Below are 22,097 nucleotides of genomic sequence, written 5' to 3' on the forward strand. Positions count from 1 at the left end.
ACCTGAAGATTAATCTGAGATACAGCTCAGCACTGTGTGTCAAGTTGTTCTAGTCATAAATCAGAAATAATCATGAATTAATTATTTAAAATTAAATGTAAAAGTGTGTAAGGGTTTAGAACATTATGATAGAAGTATATGATGTCATCCCCATGCTCTATTATGTCAGAAGTTGTTGCAGCAATTTTCGAGTTGATACCATTTGTTACAAAGATTTTATGCTAAATTTAACCATTTTTTACCACTAAAGAATTGATAAAAAATTATCAATAAGCCCTCCAAAATACCACATTAAGACACCAAGACCTTGAGGAACACTAGAAAAAGCCATGTTGGAATTTGGTAGCAAAAACTTTAAACATTTGGAGATTTCTGCAAGAATTGCATTTTTTGGCGATTGGATGGCGAACACTTCTGTTCTGGAATCTGCTCAGAAACCCACTTATTGTCAATCTAGCTAGGAGAGCCATCCATCCTCTGAATGCTCTAGGTCTCTAGTCTGATCCATCCATCCTCTGAATGCTCTAGGTCTCTAGTTTGATCCATCCATCCTCTGAATGCTCTAGGTCTCTAGTTTGTGGTTGTAAAGTTTCATGAGGCTGTGATTATCCTAGAGGTCACCACAGGTCATTTTATACAGTGAGGTCAATGAAATGTCTCCTATGGGGACTAACATCATCACACATGAATACAGTTGGGCTCATTGGATCCACCAGAGTCTCAGCTTTACAGTGAGACACAATTTATGTGATTCAAGACCATTTAGGGACCCCAGTATGCAGAAATATTCAAACGCCATTTTAGTATAGGCGGAGACTCGTGGGTACCCATAAAACCCATTTTCATTCACATATCTTGAGGTCAGAGGTCAAGGGAACCCTTTGAAAATGGACATGCCAGTTTTTCCTCACCAAAATTTAGCCCATCTTCGGAGTGTTATTTAGCCTCCTTCCCACATAACATGATACCAATGGATTCCTTAGGTTTTCTAGTTTCATATGAAATCTGTACCTTCACTCTAGCTCTACAACTGAACCTGCTACAGCCTCTGAGAGATAGTAAAGGTGATGCACAACAGAATGCCGCCAATTTAAGACCAAACAGACGTTAGTATGTAGAATTTATTTGTGCAAAAATAATTTTTGTACATCCTGAACTTTCTGGAAAGTGCATGCACTGTTAAAGATACACCTAAACACTGAATTTAAAACAACATTTTCATAGCAACCATGCAGAAGGAGTCAAATGAATGACGGTGCATAGAATACCAGCTGCTGACTGTGGCTCAGAAATGTCTACAAGCCAGTTTACCATTTTTCTAAATTTTAAAACTGATTTGTATCAAATGTTTTAGCAGTTGAAATACCATGAACATCTTAACACCTTAAAACAGCACAGTCTGCTGAAGTTACTTCATTATGTAATAATCATGTAGAGCTCTTCATACAGTTAAATAAAGTCATTAATATACCTTTCATTAAGTCATAGAATTTCTGACATTTAATATTCAGTGTCTTTCAATCAGTTGATTAAAATCGAGTGTTCTTTAATTTTCAATGTAAACCATAAAAACATTGTCTAAAAAATTAAATGTCTACTGTATATAGACTCAAATGTCTCCCAGTCTGAGAAGCACAGGCTCTACCTTTGTTCCATGGTAGGTTAGTGTAGACAGTGAAACGAAAGGTATACCTGAACACAGTGATAAAATACCCAGCATTCACTTGTAGAAAATAGATATAGGTTAAAAAAACAACAACTGGGTATGGAGTTAAAACAGCCATAAACCGTGAGGGAAACGGAGAGTCCAGAGTGTGGAGAAATGTCTTCCTACATGTGAGTGTCCTCCTCTTCACCGGGGTCTGCCTTGAGTTTGGCCAGAGCTGCGTGCACCCTGAACAGCGTGCGAGACTCCATCGAGTATTCTTTGTAGTTGTGTCTGAGAGTCAAAACAGTGGAGGGGGTTAAAGTGTGACAGAAAAGAGGCGCCACATCCAAAGTGTTGGTGTTTTATTGTATATTACATTACATTTTTGTGAAGTAATTCTCAACTTAAAGTAGCAATCTGCCCAAATAGTTTGTCTTTTATCCAATGGGAGTCTTCTACAACCCATATTACTACCCCCATCGAGATTGGATAGCATTTGTGTTTTGGACAGCCCTTCAGACCTATATGTAACAGGCAGAGAGCGACCTCTAGTGTTCCTGTAGTGGCTGTACACAGAGTAACCAGAGAGACAGTGCTCCCTGTACATTGTACTACTATCCTGTCCCAACAGTCCTGTAAGAAATACTTTTTTGGTGAATTCATTCTAATTGCAATAAGTAAATGCATATAAGAGGCGATAATATAGTGATAAATTATATTTGTATATACTAGGGCTGTCAATCAATTGACCAATGGATTCCTTAGGTTTTCTAGTTTCTTATGGTACCTCATCTTCACTAGCAAGCTTCAGCTCACCAGCTTTAAAACGGAGCCCGCTACACTCTCCCAAAGATCCATTGCGTTATAGAAATTATTGGGATTAAAACAATTTTACGTTGATGCGTTATTATCGCGTTAACTTCGACAGCCCTAGTATATACATCACATCTACCATACAGCACATTAACTGATTTATACAAGAACAACTGTGTCAATGTACAACTTCAGTAGTAGGAAAAAGAAAAAAAGGACATTTTATAGCGATAGGTAAACGATATGGGAAATACTGGAAGCTTATTTGCTTTCTTGCTCGCTCATGTCTGTGTTATTATTCCAGCAGCTGGTTAGTTTAGCTTAGCATAAAGACTGGACACATGGGGAAACGGCTAGTTTGGATTTATCCAAAGCTAACGACATCTAAATACTAGCACCTCAAAAGCTCACTGTTTAGCATGTTGCATTTCGTTTGTGATACGTACAAAAACGAAAGTGTAAAGACAACAAGTTGTGGTTTTTCAGGGGGTTTATTGTGCCAAACTATTTCATGGCTGTGGTAGGTGGATTTTGTTACCTTTGGACAGAGCCAGGCTAGCTGTTACCCCCCATTTTCCTATTTTTATGCTAAATTAAGCTAACCCACTGCTGCCTTACCTTTACCACACAGACATGAGAGCGGTATTAATCTTTATCTTAGTTAAGCATGAACACTGGACACATGGGGAAGCGGCTAGTTTGGCTCTGTCCAAAGCTAACGATATCTAAACACTAGCATCTCAAAAGCTCACTATTTAGCATGTTGTATTTTGGTTGTGATACGTACAAAAATGAAAGTGTGAAGACAACAAGTTACGTTTTTTCAGCGTCTCAAAGTGCAGCTGCAGGCTACCGGTAAGATACGCTGCGTTGTCTTTGAAGTGTTGTTGTTTTTTTACTTCGGATGCACACAAGTAGGCGTGGGCAAAGAGAAAAAAGAATACTGGGACAATCGCAGATCCTGCTTTTGATTTCGATGGTTGAAATTGGAAGCTCATTTCGATCAATTTTTGACTGGAATCAAAATCATGACACGCCCAGCATTCAGAACCATGTTTTCATTAGTGCATGATCACCTGAAACTACGATTTGTTGTTTTTGTTAGCTTAGAATGAGCCGTTCATATCTCCATAGGGAGCGGATCCTCTTCATGGAGTCCACACCATGTTGCACTGCCATGTTCCTACAGTAGCCCAGAACGGACAAACCAAACACTGGCTCTAGAGAGACTTTCACATTTTTACTCCAACATGGTTGGAAAAGCGGAGGGGTAATCAGTTGGTTGCAATCTGTAACCTCATCACTAGATGTCACTAAATCCTACACACTGTACCTTTAAGTATTTAGTTTAGTTGCACAAATTTTAAAATACACAAACATAATAAAGATAACAAATAATATACAGTGCAAGAAGAGGCAGAAAACTCACTGGGCTTATTTGAAGCCTCCACCTAAATAATGTTAAAGTTTCACTATGTGATTTATTGCAAGGCTGTTGTAATGAATTACATTACACAGGGCCTATTTCTTTGGTCATTCAGGTTTTTGCAAAGTACATTACATTTAGTACTGTTACTCATTACCGCCACTTTATTATACGTGGAGGTACTCATGGTGTCGTTTTTGTTAAGTGTTGGGAAGATTAAACGAGACACGAGAGGAAGCAAATATGTGCTGCTGTGAGGTAGGAAGGCAGCTGAATAAGGGCTTAGATTTCAGCTAACAAAAATATAAATTTATACCCTGACATTAATCTATGCAGGCAGTTTGTGTCCCCAAATGCTGTATGTGCAAGCTTTGCTGGCTGCTGCCACATTTTATAACTTTATTTAAAGTACCGCAAGTCTCTGTTAAATGCATATACAGTATTATGGACACAAAAATGACATATTGGACTTTGTCATCTATGTGGCAGTATTTGACTGTGTCTCTGATGTTGTGTGCATCAATGAAGCCGCTATAAAAGGAGAAACTTACTTGGCCTTGTGCAGTAGCTTAATAGCCTCGTCCCTTCTGCCTTGGTCTATGTAGAGCAGACTGAGCTCCACCAGAGAGTTGGGCACCAGGTAGTGGTCAAACTTGATCTTCTTTTCACTGAGCGACACAAGACAGAAGAATTAACTGCGTCTGTCACAGACAGTTACATTGTACACATAGGTTAAAGGGACTATTTGTAACTTTCAGAAATGCTTCTTAACAGCGACACCTGTGGCCGTGAAATCAACGAAAGTCAGCGTTGGACTCGCGCTTGCTCGCTCTAAATATACCTGTTCGAGCATCGCTCAAAACAGTGAGGCGACACACGTCAGCTAAAACCACAATATCACTCTATATTTCAGCTGCTTGGCAGTAATGTTAGCTGACCAGACGAAGGTCTCTCCATGAACATGATTTAGATCTGATCCTAGTGTTGGCTTTTCCTGCCTAAGTGCAGGCTGAAGCAGCGGGGCTCTGCAGCGTGTCTCCCTGCTCTCTCCGCCCGCAGCCGGAGAGAGCAGAGGAGACACCGGCACCCGGTCGGTAACGAGAAGACTACGTAAATCTCTGTAGAGCTCCGTCACTTCACAAGACACGGAAAACCTCTGTTGGTCTGGAGGAGCTGCAGCAGTTATTTCTGCACAAATGTCCCCTGTGCATTCACTAGATATTCTCAGAGCTAAACTAACTCTTCTGCAGTGTGGAGTGAGCGCGCGTTCACGTCTAGAGGTGGAGCGAGCTGTTCGAGAACGCGTGCTGTCTGAGTGAAGGCGAGCAGGCAGAGGAGGAGGGTACAGCGGCTACACGCGAACGCGCATATGCGAGCGCGCATGTGTGACGACCCGCTACATTTATACGCTTAAAAAGTTACAAACAGTCCCTTTAAGTCAATGTCATGGAATACTGTACAAGAGGTTTGTTTTCCCACGCGGGAAACAGGACCTACTCTCACAGGACCTACTGGAAAACCTCCTTAGTCATTTCAGTCAATGTCAGTGTGATTTGCTATTGTGAAGACTATTTCTTATATGTCAGACATGAGGAAAAGCTTCAATTCAGACTTTGACAAAAGCTAAGCAAACATTAAACTTAAAGAACGGCTCCATTATTTTTATTTTTTTTAGGTTTTTCTATCATTCTGTAGCTTCACAGTGGTGTTCTATATGTAGTCAAATCCGAACATTCAAATTTTGATCCACGTATGTATGTTTTAGTGTCAAATGCTATTTTCCCAAGCCCTTCTAAAAACGTTCTCCCACGTGACCTGATGTTGGTTTCAGGACAGGAGCACGGAAGCTAAGCAATGTACTGCTGTTTGGACGCCACGTTAGTCTGGATCCAAAAGTCACATAATAACACAAACAAACTAACCGATAGAGGCAGCTGTAGACCAGCAGCTCCTGTGTTCTGAGAGGTAAAATAAGTGTTTTTGTGAATGCAGTCTGGTGGCTTTAAAGACGGCGATATAACGGCTTCAGTTCCCCCGTCAGAAAGGGTTGTCTGATAGCGAGGTAAAGCTGTGAAAATATTCTAAATATAGCATACATTTAAACTGATATTGATTTTTTAGGTGGCTAAAATATTTTTTTTCTGCTGCTCCCGTCCACATCAGACAGCCCTTTCTGACGGGGAACTGAAGGCATTATATCGCTCTCTCCCAAGCCACCAGACTCCATTGACGAAAACAGTAATTTTACCTTGCAGAACATTGAAGTTTACATACAACCCCACTTAAAAAAAATCCAAAATTAAAGCCGTTTCACACCAAGCAGGAATTTTCATCCGAAAAATTTGCACTGATATTTATAAAAACTGTTTTTGTGGGTTCTTATGAATGCTTACACACCATTGCGGAACATTCGTGTGAGGGAAAACATTTTTCGGACTGACCTCAACTACAGCGGATTTCTGCCTGTTTAACTAATGAAATCCTTTGTTCCAATTGATCGCCATCACTATCCATAATAATTCTGTACCATGCACCATGCATGTGCCATGTACTTCTGTTTGTATTTTTTGAGCCTTGGAACAATGGCTGTTTGTTTTCGAGGTACCTGTCAGGTAACAGGTACCTGTCGGACAAATGGGCTTTTTTTGGTCCAACGGGACATTTTTCAAACTAATGGTATTAATAACAATGGGCCGTCCCCTTCTCAACACCCAATAAAAGACAATATATGGCTTGAGATCGCCCAGCAGCTGCAAGTAATGTAGCTGATGTGCACTTGCTAACGTTATATGTTGGTCAAGGAACGGGGCTAGCCAAAACCGCTAACGTTAGTGTTAGCATCGCATTTGGGGTCCGATTAGTTAATGTGTTGTGTAGTTAACATTAGCCCCGCAGACATTCTCTCTCTGGATAGATTTTTGTTGTGTGGAGCTAACACTGACACTATCTAGGAGGAAACTCATTGCAAAAATGGAACACGACAACGCGGATAATTAGGAGCCGGTGTGCATAGTTTTTTTCCCAACGAAACGGCCTTAACCCTTTCATTTATTTACAAAGTGAGCACAGCTAACGTTGACTCAGATAGTGCTTGCGTTCTCATTATTCTTAACCTCACTGATTAGCTTACTGTGGTAACCTACGGCACTGCTTCTGCTAACGACTGAGTGGGCGTTTCCATTTGAAAACCCGGAAAAGAACCCAGATGGAGTCGACCTTTAAAGGCCTTTTAAGGATGAGTTTGGAACCGTTTATGATTGAAATTTAAAAAGTTAAGTGGTCTTCTAGCCCCAATTCCACACGACACATGGTCAGCGTGTGTTTATCTATGTTGCCAAAAAGTGCCTCCAGGTTGTTACATGCAGTGCACAAACTGATCACAGAAGATAAACGGTTTGTGGAGTTGCATGCGGTATTTGCTGGGAATAACTTGCTTGTACTTGAATTGAATCCACCGGAGCTCACCTGGACAACACTTTGTTGAAGCACTCCTCAGCAGCCTGGAGGAGACCCTGGTTCTTCAGACACAGACCCTTCAGCAGGTGGATCAAACAGCGGTCATCCACCGAATACTCGTTTTCTGTAGAGGCGGAAGCAGACGTCATCAGCGCAGCAGACATGTGCCAAGTGATCTCATTTAGTCTACAGTTCTACTTTAAAGTGAGCGGGGTTTGTTCTGGCACGTGGGTTTGGGATTAGTTGTATTACCAGGAGACTCCAGCAGGGTGCGCTCTGCCTCCTCCAAAGTCTGCATCATGCCTTCAGTCAGCTCTGGCCGTTTGCTGATCATGCTGAAACCGTTCCACATGTACATCATCTCCTGTAATGAGACAGTGAATACTGTTGGAAGGCTCTGGAAGTCACACATACAGCACATTGTGTGTGTGTGTGTGTGTGTGTGTGTGTGTGTGTGTGTGTGTGTGTGTGTGTGTGAAGCTTTACCAACACTGGCACTGGTAGCCTGATTGGACAGCGAGCCTTGTAGCGTCTGGCTTTACGGATAGCAAACTTCTCAGTCGGGGGAGACTTCCCTGCTATCTTCTGCTTGAAGGTGGGCACTTGTCTAAAGACACAGGAAAATAATAAAGACACATTTGGAAAGAAGGCGTGGGGTTCGGCCTTGCATGAGTTAGTGCAGCGGTTCTCAAACTTTTTTCAATAGTGTACCCACTTTTAAATATTTTTCAGCCAAGTACCCCTGACCAGCGCAAAACGGAACTGAACTATCGTAATCGTAATCGTGATTTGCATTTGTCGCAGCATTTGAAAAATGCGGCAGTTAACGATTGCATTGAAAACTAGAATGGCACTCGGAGAGCGCAGACCTCCGCCAAGGTGCGTGACTTTAAAAACTCTCTCATTCAGCAGCCTTGTTATTTCTGTATAACGTTACACTACGTTGTCTCTCATCCCGTCATCTACCGCCTTTTTTCTTTCTCACGGCGGATGGACCATGGATGTATAAAGAGAACGGGACGTCCAGCAGCTCCCGCACCTCGATGTCTCACCACACATCCACACGCATGTGTCATACCCTGTGGTCTTAATGCTCAGGCTGATTAGAATCCTTCAAAATATTCCTGAATTAACACAGTTGAAGCTGCCAAATGCAGGAAGAACAGCTGGCAAAAGAAAAAACTCCCGATGTATGAATGCGTAAATTAACAGATTTATTAATTTAACAGAATACTCAAAAGTCAGATATAGTCGTCTAGATGGGGCAGTGATATTATAAAAATCTTTCAGAAAGGAATAGACGCACAGATTACACTTCATTATGCCCTTTGTTAATGATGCCTTCTTTCAGCTGCGTCCCCGTCTCCGGCGGTGTGAAACAGACTTGAGAGCAAGTGAAAAAATAAATATAAAAACATAATTCAAAACGGTAAACACCCACAGCATACAGCCAGCTGCATCTGTCAGTTTAAACTGTGTTGTTTTTAGTCTGGATTATGACTGTAACTTCTTCATATGTATGTAATATTATCATACGATCTGCCCGGCGAGCTCTGATTGGTCAGTAGGCGGTGCTTTCATACGAGTTGATCTCTTATCTGGAACATAACCTGCTCCGGAGCAGGATAGCTGTTCTGCATCAGTTACCATGGCGATCTACCCCGATAAGAAGTGAACAACCGTCGTAGGATGGAAAACCCTTAAATTGCCTCGCAAACCCCAAATCCTGCTTCGTAGTAGAGGCCCCAGAACAGTTAAGTTTGGAGTCGTAAAGATGTTTATGACATCCATGTGTGAGCTGGACAAGAATTATTATTCAAAGCAATTTAATTAAGTATTGGGTATTTTCATAAGTCTCAAAAACATGTCTGCAAGGGATCTTTTAGTATTAATTTAGTAATGTCCTGAAGTGTTGTTATGTTTATATTGTACAAAACTGAAAGCTCTCCCAGAAGACATTGCAGCATTGGCCAGAGATGATCCAGCTCTGATCTACCCCCTAGCAAATACACTCTTTAATCCTCCCGGTTCACACAAAGTACACAGACAAGTATGTCGACATTAGGGATGCTCATTTTGAAAAGTTTTCTTAACCGATAACCGACCCTCATTAACCGGTTATTAACCGTTAATCGACAAGATTTGTGCCTCACGCCAGCTGCAGTGTATGATCACAACAGAAAACTGAGTCCCCAGTTCACCGTCCGGGAGCGTTAACTTAGCAGCTACGATGCTGCGTGTAGTGTCACAGACATGCAGCCACTTTCCCAGTAAAAGTCTCCACCGCACATTTAGTTTAGTTTAGCAGGTTGTCAGCTGTGTGTCTGCCAGGCGGAACTTTAGCGAGTGGCCAACAAACAGTGTGTGTATTTGTGCTACGCTAGCAGCCTTAGCATTGCCGGAGGCTTCGTGCTCGCCGCCGCACACATACGCTCTGTCAGTGCAACGCAACTTTGCACACTGTGTGTGTGTTGGCGGTGAGTGTGAGGTTGTTGGTGGCGTTCTAGTTGTGAACGTAGGTATAGCAGTGTGTGTACAGTTTATTTGTCGGTGAATAAATGCTACGAAACTACAACTCCTCCGCTCCGCTCAAGCGAGCCAGAGACCGGAGCCGACTTCCTGTATCCTGCAACTCCGGCCCCGCCTCTTAAGGTGGGCTGTTAAGGTGGATCAGCTTTTCTCCTTAAAGAGACGAGCCGCTCCTCTGAGCCGCTCAGCTTTTTATTAATTATCAATATTTCTTTTAACCGTTTTAACCGATAGCGTTGATCGGTTAAAATGCTTAATGTCGGTTAACGGTTAATTATGAACATCCCTAGTTGACACTTCACACTCCATCTTGTCTATGCATATGCATTGGTAAGTATATCATAAGCCTCAGGACTCGCCGTATGTTCCTGAGATAAATCATGTGTGTGTGTGTGTGCGTGTGTTTACCTAAAGAGCTCGACTTCGTCCTCCCCAAAAGGCCTGGCCTCGTTTTCACCCAGCATGCTGAGGTAAGCAGCCTTCATGAAAACATACATGGCCTGGCAGAGAGAAACACATAGACGAGAGATGTTTGACGAGATCGACGCACAGGTTTATATCGAGAGATCATCCGACTAAATCCACTCTGATCTCTCAGAACCCGTCCCGTGTTCCGTACCTTGGACCAGCGGCTCTCCTGGCTCAGCAGGTCTGCGTAGAAGTACGCCATCTTCCACGCCCGCTTGTAGGTGAAGCACCACATCAGCTCCCAGTAGCACATGTGGTGGAACTGCTTCCACGCCTGCTGGGCCTTGCAGCCATCTTCAAAGAGTGCCACCGCCTGGTGGAACAGTGGCATTCCATCATACAGCACATTAATAAGGATATGGATCAGCGACACTGCGTTGGAGGTATGTTGTGTTTTAAAGGGGACATATCGTGCTCATTTTCAGGTTCATACTTGTATTTGGGGTTTCTACTAGAACATGTTAATATACTTTAATGTTCAAAAAACACATTCTTTTTCTCATCCTGTCTGTCTAAATATACCTGTATTCACCCTCTGTCTGAAACACTCCGTTTTAGCGCCTGTCGAGCCCAGTGTGCTCTGATTGGCTTTAGAGAAAAACATGGTGCACCTTTGCAAAGGTCAGTAAAGTGACTGGGTTGTCCTGTTTCACAGTTTGTGGGTTGGTAGGCACTCCAGATACCCAAATGTATGTGCACAAGCACTGAAAAAGGGAGTTTTTCATTATATAAATGTTAATATTGGCCACTGGTCCTCTATAGCTCAGGGGGCGAAAATATGGCGTCAATATTACCAGAAGTGATTCATGCTTCTTTCGCTCCCAAGAAGGTATGCAATCATTTACAATTATTTACATTTTGTGAGAAGAACATGCTCTATTAAAACCATTAAATATATATGTAATAAAACATGAATCATTCTTTCAAGCCATGTTACTGATACATTTTGTGAAATACAGAGGTTTTGTGTTTCTTTGATATGATATGATATGATGAGGTGAAGTAATATTGTTAATATTATAATTTTCTTTATTTTGTTTTATATATTTATATATATGTACATATACACATATATAGATACAGTACATACTGTATATACATACACATATACATTAACACACACACATATATATACATACATACATACATACACACATACAGTATATACATACAGTATACTGTATATGTATACATATATACATACTGTATATACACGTTTTTGACATTAATTTTGTTAATAAGGAAAAGAAGCATGGCAATACCATGTTTTGTTATCTTTGAAAATTATGCTTCTAGGGATGATAATTTCGAAAAAAAATTCTTAACCGATAACGACCCTCGTTAACCGATTATTAACCGTTAACCAACAAGTTAATGTGTACCAGCTGCAGGAGCACAACAGATATTGGTTGACGGGAGTCTCCAGTTCACCGTCCGGGAGCGTTAACTTAGCAGCTACGATGCTGCGTGTAGTGTCGCGGACATGCAGCCACTTTCCCAGTAAAAGTCTCCACCGCACATTTAGTTTAGTTTAGCAGGTTGTCAGCTGTGTGTCTGCCCGGCGTAACTTTAGCGAGTGGCCAACAAACAGTGTGTGTATTTGTGCTACGTTAGCAGCTCTAGCATTGCCGGAGGCTTCGTGCTCGCCGCCGCACACGTAGTCTGTGTAACTTTAGTGAGTTTCCAACAGACCGTGTGTGTGTGTTGGTGGTGAGTGTGAGGTTGTTGGTGGCGTTCTAGCTGTGAACGTAGGTGCAGCAGTGTGTGTACAGTTTATTTGTCGGTGAATAAATGCTATGAAACTACAACTCCTCCACTCCGCTCATGCGAGCCAGAGACGGGAGCCGACTTCCTGTATCCTGCAGCTCTGGCTCTGCCTCTTAAGGTGGGCTGTTAAGGTGGACCAGCTTTTCTCCTTAAAGAGACGAGCTGCTCCTCTGAGCCGCTCAGCTTTTGACTTAATTATTAACATTTCTTTTAACCGTTTTAACCGATAGCGTTAATCGGTTAAAATGCTTAATGTCGGTTAACGGTTAAACGGTTAGTTATGGACATCCCTAGATGCTTCAAAATAAGAAAAAACATTTGAAACATTCTTTGAAAACACACCTCATCAATGTTCCCCTTGATCTCTTCAGTCCTGCCTGCAAAGAAGAGGAAGATTGCTCCCTGGACAGAAGAGAGAGAAAAAAACTGCTCAGTATTACATGCCAATCGGCTGTGTGTTAAATTCTTATCTATCTGCTCGGCAGACCTGTTGTACAGCAATTACTCTTGACTGTGTTTAACCAAGACATTTCCATTCTGCTTTCGTACACACTGTGTCACAGCTCTGAGTTTGTTCTCTGGGATGGGCAGGCATGTAGTTAAAAGGTGGAGTGGGAACAGGGATTGTGAACTTACAAGAATGTGAGTCAGGTGGAGTGGTAGGAGTGATAGCATGAAAAGGTGAGTGAGTGCATGTAAAATGCAGGAAAGATGGTGTACAATAAGGATTCAGGGTGCAGAAGGGACTGCGTGAGCGGAAGGTGGAGTGAGTATCAGATGAAAGTAATCAGGGTGGGGATGATTCGGAGCGTGTGACCAGACGATAGAAAGAAAAGAGAAACAGTGTGAGTGGAAGGAGGGATTTGAAAGAAAGAGCTGACATACAGACACAATGAACGTTCAAAAATAGAACGAGCACCACTCAAGCTGATTGCTGAGATATGGGAACACGGTGACATCGTTGAAACGAGGTCCGACGGGGCGAGAGAACAATGGTGTTAATCCAGATGATCTGAACCACTTTAATAATCCCTCATTATTGCACAAGGAAACTGTATGCAAGCAAAAAAATTACACATAAGGTAGGTCAAAGTTGTACCAGGAAGTTGACCAGTCGGACTTTGCGATGTCGCCACGTTCCGGAAACTCAGCATTACTTAGGTGAGTACAATGTAATCAATAACCGTCATTAACGGACAGAAATAATGGCCCAAACTACAAAAATAAGATCAACATAAGTTAAAAAAAAAGTAAATAAATACTCTTTAATAGAGTACTTCAGTGATGTAAGAGGGTACTTGTAAGAGACACATTAAAAAAAGAATGGTCAAAACAGATGAAGCAGAGCTGCGATATCCTGACATTTACTCCCTAGTCGGCTTATGGGTGAAGCTCCAAAAACATTGGATCCTACAATTCCCATCATGCAACTCAAAAGCATTTTTTCATTGGAGCCATAGAATGAGGTTACATTGGGATACTCTATCATTTGCCAGAGGGTTAAGAGCAGAAAATATCCCAATTGTTCTAGTAGATATACTGGGAAAGAAAAGTTCGGAAACTTGTGTTTGGTCGATTATTTCTCTGTTGTTACAATGCTAATTGGCATTGAATTTTATTTTAGAGAGTCCAATCATCCAATCCACCAAACAACTCAAAAAAAGAGTCAATACCAACAGGAGAATACACTGTTTACCATCGGCAGAGCATTTTGGCAAATTTTTCTTGGGCGCTCCCCACATAATCAGCTGTGCTGCTCATCCCACAAATGCATGATCCTTACAAGTTGGACATCATTGTGAAGGTAAATAAACAGGCTTTCCAACGATGTAAAATACAATGACAATTAGTAGAGAAATAATCCACCAAACACAAGTTTGCTAACTTTTTTTTCCCAGTTTAGTTGCTACATTAGCTGACGAGCTAACAGCTAACACAATAGTGTTAAAAAATAAGAGTTAAATAAAACTGGTTGCTGACACACGGCTATCTATGATCTCTTGATCCATTTTGGACTCTTTTGCTCTTATCCCCTTCGATAGCTCAGTTGGTAGAGCGGAGGACTGTAGAGTGAATACATAGAAATCCTTAGGTCGCTGGTTCAAATCCGGCTCGAAGGAGGTAGCTTTTGGGTTGGCAGTAGCTCAGTCCACAGGGAGGGTCGCCGGTTCAAGTCCCCGCATGGAAGTATTGACTGTGAACTGGTCGCTGGAGAGATGCCAGTTTGCCTCTTGGACACATCTGAGGTGCCCTTGAGCAAGGCACCAAACCTTGCCTGTCAGGGGCAGCCCCCTCGCTCTGATATCTCTCCATTAATGCATGTATATAGGTCCTGTTTGTGCATGTGTTTGTATTTCAGGCCTGTATTTCAGGCCTGTGTGTACTATGTAAATATAACATAGTGAAAAAAATGAATTTCCCCTCAGGGATTAATAAAGTGCCTTTCTTCTACTTCTTCTTCCTTCCTTCTTTCTTCATTCCCTTAAAGGTCAACAATGTCAAGACGGCTTGCTATTGGTCAACAGTGCAGACTGCCACGTCATAGTTGCTGCAAAATGTTTCCGTTTTTAAATATGTGTTGCAAGATTTTGCCAACTTCTGTTACTGTCATTTGTTAAAAACTAGGGCTGTCAAAGTTAACGCGATGATAGCGTGTTAATGCCAGACACACAGTTTTCAAGCTACAGAGAAGATACTGGTATCATATGAAACTAAAAAACATAAGGAATGTATCGGTGCCAACCATGTCATACTAGCTTGTCGTGAAGGTGGTAAATAAATAACGCTCCAAACGTACGCTAAATTTTGGCGAGGAAAAACCGTCATGGTCATTTTCAAAGGGGTCCCTTGACCTCTGACCTCCAGATCAGTGAATGTAAATGGGTTCTATGGGTACCCACAAGTCTCCCCTTTATGCCCACTTTATGATAATCACATGCAGTTTGGGGGCAAGTCATAGTCAAGTCAGCACACTGACACAGTGACAGCTGTTGTTGCCTGTTGGGCTGCAGTTTGCCATGTTATGATTGGAGCATATTGTTTTATGCTAAATGCAGTACCTGTGAGGGTTTCTGGACAATATCTGTCATTGTTTTGTGTTGTTAATTAATTTCCAATAATAAATATGTACATACATTTGCATAAAGCAGCATATTTGCCCACTCCCATGTTGATAAGAGTATTAAACTTTGTTTAAGGTACATTTTGAACAGATAAAAATTGTATATTAAATTGTAAAATAAAATTATTTTACATATTTTAATCGCTTGACAGCCCTATTCAAAACATAATACCCAACCAAAACTGCTTACATTCAAACATACGTTTGTGTGATGACAAGTTCTTTTGAAAAATACATTTGTTAGAGATAATGAGTAGCTACTCTTATGATATCTGTCTGTGAGGCCACATTTGCAGCTGAATAGCACACATCAGTGTTAACACCTTCATTACCAGTTTGTTCCTAGAAAGTGATTTATCCTGTAAACAGATGAACCTTATTGTCACTCACCCGTGGGTAGCGGAGACGGAAAGGTTTCAGCAGCCTTTCAGCTTCAGTCACCTCTCCCTCGCCTGTACCTGAGAGGATAAAACAGAGACATGATATGGCATGAAATGTGATATGACAGGATATATTGTACAGAAATGTTCAGTGTCAGGTTATCACACAATCAAGAGTGGACAGAGTACATCACTACCTAGTATGAACGTGAGAAAGGTGTAGTAGCAGAGCAGCAGCAGAGCGCACAGCATGGAGCGCAGATTCATCCCTGTTGCACCATCATTCAGCAGAGACAGACCGTATTCCTAAAACAAGATCACACGTGTAGTACTGTAAACATTTATGAGTGTGTCAGTGAACGAGTGAATGCGTAACGTAGGAAATTTATATATCACACCTTGTCTCCAGAGAAGCCCGCAAACTCCAAAACTTTGAGTATCCGTGGAGGAAATAGAGAGAGTGTCTGTGAATAAAGGAAGACCTGATAAACTGGATGGGACAAACACACGATTACCCACAACATATAGTCGATGGTGTTTATACAAAGATACTTTTGTGACGTACCAGATTAAATGCCCCTATTCCAAATGATATTCCTCCCTCTAAGTGAACGTGGCTGGGTCCTTTGAGACAGTTGTGAGATTTTATGAAGGAATGCAGTTCTCTGGATAAAAAAAAGGCATTTATGTCAATTGTTTAATAACACAGCTCAGCATAATAACCCAACGGTGTAAAACATAATGACATGTGACTAAGCAAAAAATAAATAAATAATAATTTAAAGGGGTACTCCAGCGATTTAATGTTGTACTTCCACAAGGTTAGGAATCTTTTGAGATACAAATAAATAAAAGAATGATCAAAATCTGTGCAACAGAGGCCAAGATATCCTGACTTTTAGTCCCTTGTATAGCCCAAGCTCCAAAAAACACCTACATTTCCCATAATGCAACTCAATGCCATCTTTTTTAGAACCTCCCTTCCTGATACTCCGTACAACATCACATCAGGGCCATTGTAGGTATAACCCCCCCCCCCCCCCCCCCCCCCCCCCAAAAAAAAAAAACAGAGCCGGGAAGGGGGGTAATATTCCGTCACAAATTTACGAAACTTTTCTCTGAGATTAAAAAATCATAAATTTGCGAGAAAAAAACTCAGAAATTATCCGGGATTAAAGTCACAAATTTACGAGAATAGTCAAGGAACCACATCGCCTCACTTTGCAAGGTTGGACCAAAATATATTAACTATATTAGTATTTATTTATATTCATGAAAGAACATGAAAGACAACATGTGTATGTATCTTTCAGGACCTTTGCCTTGCTCAGAAGCTTTCCGTCAGAGAGGACATCGGAAACAGCAATCTTTAGGATATATCTGATAACCCATTGGCAAAATAAATCATACAATAGGTCTAACATGAGGATAAAGTACAATGCATACCAGTGTCAGCATTATGTTCATAAAATAACACCAAAAGAACATGAAAGAAAACAAGTATTTGTTTAGGTTCTTTCAGGACCTTCACCTTGCTCAGAGGCCATCCTTACCATAATGACACTAGGTGAAACGAAATTTATATGGTGGCTGTCGTACCAATGGTGTTGCAAAATTTCAGAGTTTTTTCTCGCAAATTTATGACTTTATAACCTCAGAGAATATTAAACATTTTTTCTCATAAATTTGCGAATTTTTCCCCGTCAATTTATGACTTTAGTCCCACCCAAGTTTTTTTTCCACCTCCCCTCCCCCGGCGGCATTTTTTTTTTGAAACCTACAGTGGCCCTAATACGCCGTTATACTCCACACTCCCAGTTTGAAATGGAGACTTTCTATGATTAAATTGAGTTTCCAAATCCAAACTGAGATAACCCTGATGACATCACTATGACATCATTAGGGTTATTCTTTAGAAAGTGGAGTGCTCCTTTAATAATAACCTTACAAATGTGTTTTGCGATGGCATTAAATAGTCAGATAATGTATACAGCCTTGGCGCTCATTACTTACTTGTAAATTAGGTAACTGTTTCGTACTTTGATCCCTCCTTTGATAAAACTCACCATGTTCTCATCCTGCAAAAAAATAAAAATAAATAAATAAATAAGAGGGTATGAATGAATTTGAATTGAGGTGCTTGGATTAGACTTCATTCCACAAATAGAAGATGGCCTAAGTGGAATTTTCACGCCATATATTCACTACACACTATCTAAATGATACACAGTCTTGAAAACCTGGATAATGTGGAAACTGGGGTGTAATGTCACATACATACAAACATATCAGGATATACAGTTAATTTCTGTGTTTTAAAAAAGAAGTTTAGACTACTGCACCTGTAGGAAGGTGAGAGCAGCTCTTTGGAGTTGGCACTCTGCGTAACACACTTCAGCATGAAGCTGCACTGCAAAAACACATCCATAAACACATACACATTTAGTAATAAATAACATTAAATGATCATAGTCAACAAGCAATAAAGCATCAGATCCAGCCAGATGTTACTATACGGTTGATCTATCAGACAAGAGCTTCCAGACTTAATCTTCCATTCGTTTTTGTCTTCCACCTGACTATGCATCGAGTAGATTTAAGGGTATAATGACTTGCACACACACACACATTTGCAAAAGTGTTGCAAAAATAGCATGCCAACACACTAAACTGAGATGGTGAACACGGAAAACATTAAACACCCATATGTTAGCATTGTCATTGTGAGCATGTTAGCATGCTAACTCACTAACCCAAGATGGTGAACATGGTAAACAATATACTGCACCTGCAAAACATCTTTATGTTAGCATTGTCGTTGTGAGCGTGTCAGCATGCTAATGCTAGTATTTAGCTTAAAACAGCGCTGTGCCTAAGTACAGCTTCACAGAGCTGTTTTCTCTATGGACGTTGAATGTCAGTGAACAACTGTAAGACTGCAAAAAAAGTCCTTACTATTGATATGGAGAAGTTGTCAACACCAAGTTAATTAGCATGTACCCTTTTAGATACTGTAGGTTAAACAAATTTGCTATCAAACTGCATTGGAAATGTACTGGATATATGACATAATGAACACTCGGTACACAAACACGTCGCCATTGAAATAAGGAAAATTCAACGTAAATTATACATTTTTTCCGTAACATTTACTAATTTTGGATGGACTTTCCTTAAAAAAAGAAAAAAGAAGAGAGACATTCAAGCCTTTTACCTTCAGTGAGTGATTCCCCGACTGACTTGTTAGCCAAAATTGGGGACTTCCGTCGAAACCTGAAACACCAAAAAAAAAGAAATGGTGTTACTACTCCTGCAAAGCACATATTTGCTGACAACAAGCATGCACTAATTACATCAAGTGTCCCTTTTTCGCTATCTTAGTAGCCGCTATTGGCTTCTCTCATGCAAACATAGTCAAATTGGCCATGTAAATGCACTCATGTAAATTTGCCTCTTATGGCTCATGGACTGGGGAAGAAGAGTTAGCAGCACTTTAGAGAATAATCCCAATCTATGAAATGAGTAAAATGATGATCTGTTTAAACCTGGAGAAAATAATCTACATTCACGAGACATCCTGACCTCTGGCAGACCTCCTGTGCACTCTTCATGGTATTCCCCGCGTTGCTGATGTCATCGGGCTGGAAAGTCATCATGGCCTGCATTTCCAGCACTGTGGCGTAGATAAGAGCGTGGTACATACTCTCATTCACTCTACATAGGAGACATGGAGTCGCAGGATCAACATTGTACACATCATCATACTGTGAGCAAACAGAGGCAATGTAAAGAGGATAGCTACTGTATGACCTACGCATTTTCCTGTTGAGAAATGATAAGAGTAAATATGTGGTTCTCTTTATTCTTCCTATCTCCTCTGCTGTCCCAGTCTGTCTTGTGCCTATTGTTTATTTTGCAGGGCTGCCATTCTGTTGGCTGTTGAATCTGTTAGACCTTGGGCGTCAGCTTCAGCAAACACCTCATATCCTGGAGAATTAACCCCGGGCCACCCTTGTGTCTTGGCTAACAGGAAGTACACTACTTCACAGTTCACACCACAGAAGTTTATTAATATCACACAAGACCAAATACAGCTGACATTATCGTAATTGCGCTAAAACTTAGAATACAGTACATTTCAACCTGATCCTCAGCTGGTTCAAACCTCTGTGGAGCCAAACATGACTCATGGATTATTCGGTTACCTTGGCCGCAGCCTCTCCAGGCTCTCACTGAAGTGGTTGTTAAGGAAGAGATCCAAGGCCTCCATACACTCATCCAGGCACTCCTTCAGAGTCATCTGTGAGGAGCTGCCGCAAAAACACAGACACGGATGAATACAAAGCAAATGTGTAGTATAGGGGGTAGAGGGGAAGTCAGCAGCAGCACGGTGCGCACTGATAAAAACAGGATCCATGTGTGGTGCAGGTAAGAGGTTCACAGGTTCATTTAAAGGGGAACTACGCCCATTTTCAAAATTCATACATGTTATTCCTATGTTCTAAGACAGTCGAAAAATATTAGCAAATATGAAAAACTCTCTCCCAAATCCAAAAACTAGAGTGCTAAAACTGAGAACAAGAGAATAAAGCTCATTTGGGTATAAAAAAGAAAACAAACATTCAATGTCAGCATTTTCATTGTCTATGGAGCAGCTCCAGAATTTAGGTCTTTAAAGGGGAACACCATCTAAATTAAGAATTCCAATATGTTATTACCATGGCCGAGGAAAGTTCAATCAATGTATGTGCAACTCTCTCTCAAAGCCAGAAACCAGAGAAGTCAAACTTGTGATGTCATAGGGTATAAAGTCTGGAGCTGCCCCATAGACAATAAATGGGAGACACTGAATGTTTGTTTTCTTTTTTTATAACAAATTAGGGGTGGGCAATATGGAGAAAATCAGATATCACGATATGTTTGACCAAATACATCGATATCAATATTGTGACGATATTGTAAGGTTGACATCGGTGCTTTTACAAAATATTTACACAATGAGATTTTTGATAAATAAATATCAGTAAATGTTGATAGAATTAATTTAACATATAATACATGTTAATATATATATATTGTCTAAGTGGGTAAAAGCTAGTAATAGAACAGCTAGAACAGTCTGGTAAGTTCAGAAAATGACATCACTTTCCTGTAATGCAGCCTTTAAAACCAGGAAAAGACAACACTTACGCCATATCACCATATTCAAAATCTCAAACGGTATCTAGTCTCATATCACAATATCAATATAACATCTATGTATTGCCCAGCCCTAACCCAGATGAGCTTTATTCTATTGTAGTGTTCTCAGTTGTGAAACAGAAAATGTCCCCATACACCAGCTGCCCTCAGTATCAACATCTTTCCCAATTCATTGTCTATTGAGCTGTTCCACACTTTATACCCAATGACATCACACATTGGAGTTTTAGCACTCTAGTTTTTGGATTTGGGAGAGAGTTGTTCATGTTTGTAATGGTAATATTTTTGAGACTGTCTTAGACCATATAGGAATAACATCAATTTTGAAAATGGCCACTTTAAAGTTGCCAAAGTAAACCGTCTTTCCACTAAACACATGAACACATCATCACCCAACACGCTGCAACACCTGTGTTATGCCATAAATATATTAATCATCAATCATATTGAATTATGATATTATAATTATTCTAATATTATCATAAAAAACAAGTGTCATCAGTCCAGCTGCTTACCAAGACCCTGCTGCTGTCTGGAGTTGGAACTACTTTGTGACAAGAATGAAGTACGTCGACAGACGACAAGGAAACGAGGACTAAACTAGTGTTTCCTTGTGCAGCGGAGGGTGACTTTAATATATTAATCTAATAGTTCCTGTACAGCTTGTTTTTCACAGTTATCCTATTACTGCTGATATACAGGCAGCGAAGAAACGGCCAAGATATCAGAACTTTAGGAAAAGCCAAACTTGTGTAGAGTCAGTGAATGTTATAGTTGGCTGTATACTCACTTTCCCGCAGCATTTGCGTGTTTCCTACTGGACATGTTGTCTCTCCGAGCAGGACGCTTGTCCCAACACCTGTTAGGAGCTCAGCAGTTCTCACAGAAAATGAAGATGCATTCACCGCGTCACCACACCGTGAAACCGAGCTGTTACTCTACACCAGCCGCATAGAAGTTTACCGTGACTTCCCTGTTGGTTAAATGACCGTAAAGCGCTCCAAGTTAGAGGCATGTGTGTGTTCACCTGTGAGGATCCAGCAGTGTGTGTGTGTGTGTGTGTGTGTGAGAGAGAGAGAGAGAGAGCGCAGCGGAGGAGCATCTCACTCCGCCCCTCTGTGTGACGTCACTGCCACGCACTCATTAGACAGCCTGGATGAGGTGCAGCAGCTCCCTGCTAAACGCCCAGACTTCTTATTATTATATGGCTTAGTTTCTTCAATTCATTGTCAAACTTCAAGACTGACAATGTTTAGTAGCAGTAAATTATTATTTGGCTGTGACAGT

General features: G+C 40.9%; 1 protein-coding gene and 1 non-coding gene across 3 annotated transcripts; one reads left to right on the forward strand and one right to left on the reverse strand.

Moving 5' to 3' along the window:
• Positions 1 to 1,103: 1,103 nt before the first annotated feature.
• zgc:158403 (tetratricopeptide repeat protein 39A) lies at positions 1,104 to 21,891 on the reverse strand. Of its 2 annotated transcripts, none has more exons than XM_037791236.1 (18): positions 21,601 to 21,891; positions 19,814 to 19,921; positions 19,191 to 19,322; positions 18,823 to 18,881; positions 17,951 to 18,018; positions 17,622 to 17,686; positions 16,174 to 16,273; positions 16,007 to 16,072; positions 15,806 to 15,914; positions 15,619 to 15,686; positions 12,450 to 12,509; positions 10,492 to 10,653; positions 10,281 to 10,372; positions 7,830 to 7,950; positions 7,596 to 7,707; positions 7,353 to 7,467; positions 4,439 to 4,555; positions 1,104 to 1,939 (listed from the first exon to the last, which is right to left on the reverse strand). In XM_037791236.1, the coding sequence occupies exons 1-18, from the start codon at positions 21,633 to 21,635 to the stop codon at positions 1,831 to 1,833; spliced, it is 1,698 nt and encodes a 565-aa protein (XP_037647164.1). In that variant the 5' UTR covers positions 21,636 to 21,891; the 3' UTR covers positions 1,104 to 1,830. The 2 variants fall into 2 exon arrangements, with proteins under 2 accessions (XP_037647164.1, XP_037647165.1); XM_037791237.1 differs by having other exon boundaries at positions 19,814 to 19,918; positions 21,601 to 21,890.
• Positions 14,140 to 14,227, forward strand: trnay-gua. Its single transcript is given in 2 exon segments — positions 14,140 to 14,176; positions 14,192 to 14,227. It is a non-coding gene; the product is annotated as a tRNA-Tyr (tRNA).
• Positions 21,892 to 22,097: the final 206 nt, after the last annotated feature.

This window comes from Sebastes umbrosus, chromosome 14, assembly GCF_015220745.1.
Source record: "Sebastes umbrosus isolate fSebUmb1 chromosome 14, fSebUmb1.pri, whole genome shotgun sequence".
NCBI lineage: Eukaryota > Metazoa > Chordata > Actinopteri > Perciformes > Sebastidae > Sebastes > Sebastes umbrosus.

Bases quoted from the DNA above. Each gene is read 5' to 3' on its own strand.
- zgc:158403 (XM_037791236.1), bottom strand. From the start codon at position 21,635: ATGTCCAGTAGGAAACACGCAAATGCTGCGGGAAA. The intron at 16,073-16,173 runs GTACGTCACAAA...CTTTATTCACAG, and splicing joins GAATAGGGGCATTTAATCTG to ACACTCTCTCTATTTCCTCC. The intron at 15,687-15,805 runs GTAGTGATGTAC...TTATCCTCTCAG, and splicing joins CTTTCTCACGTTCATACTAG to GTACAGGCGAGGGAGAGGTG.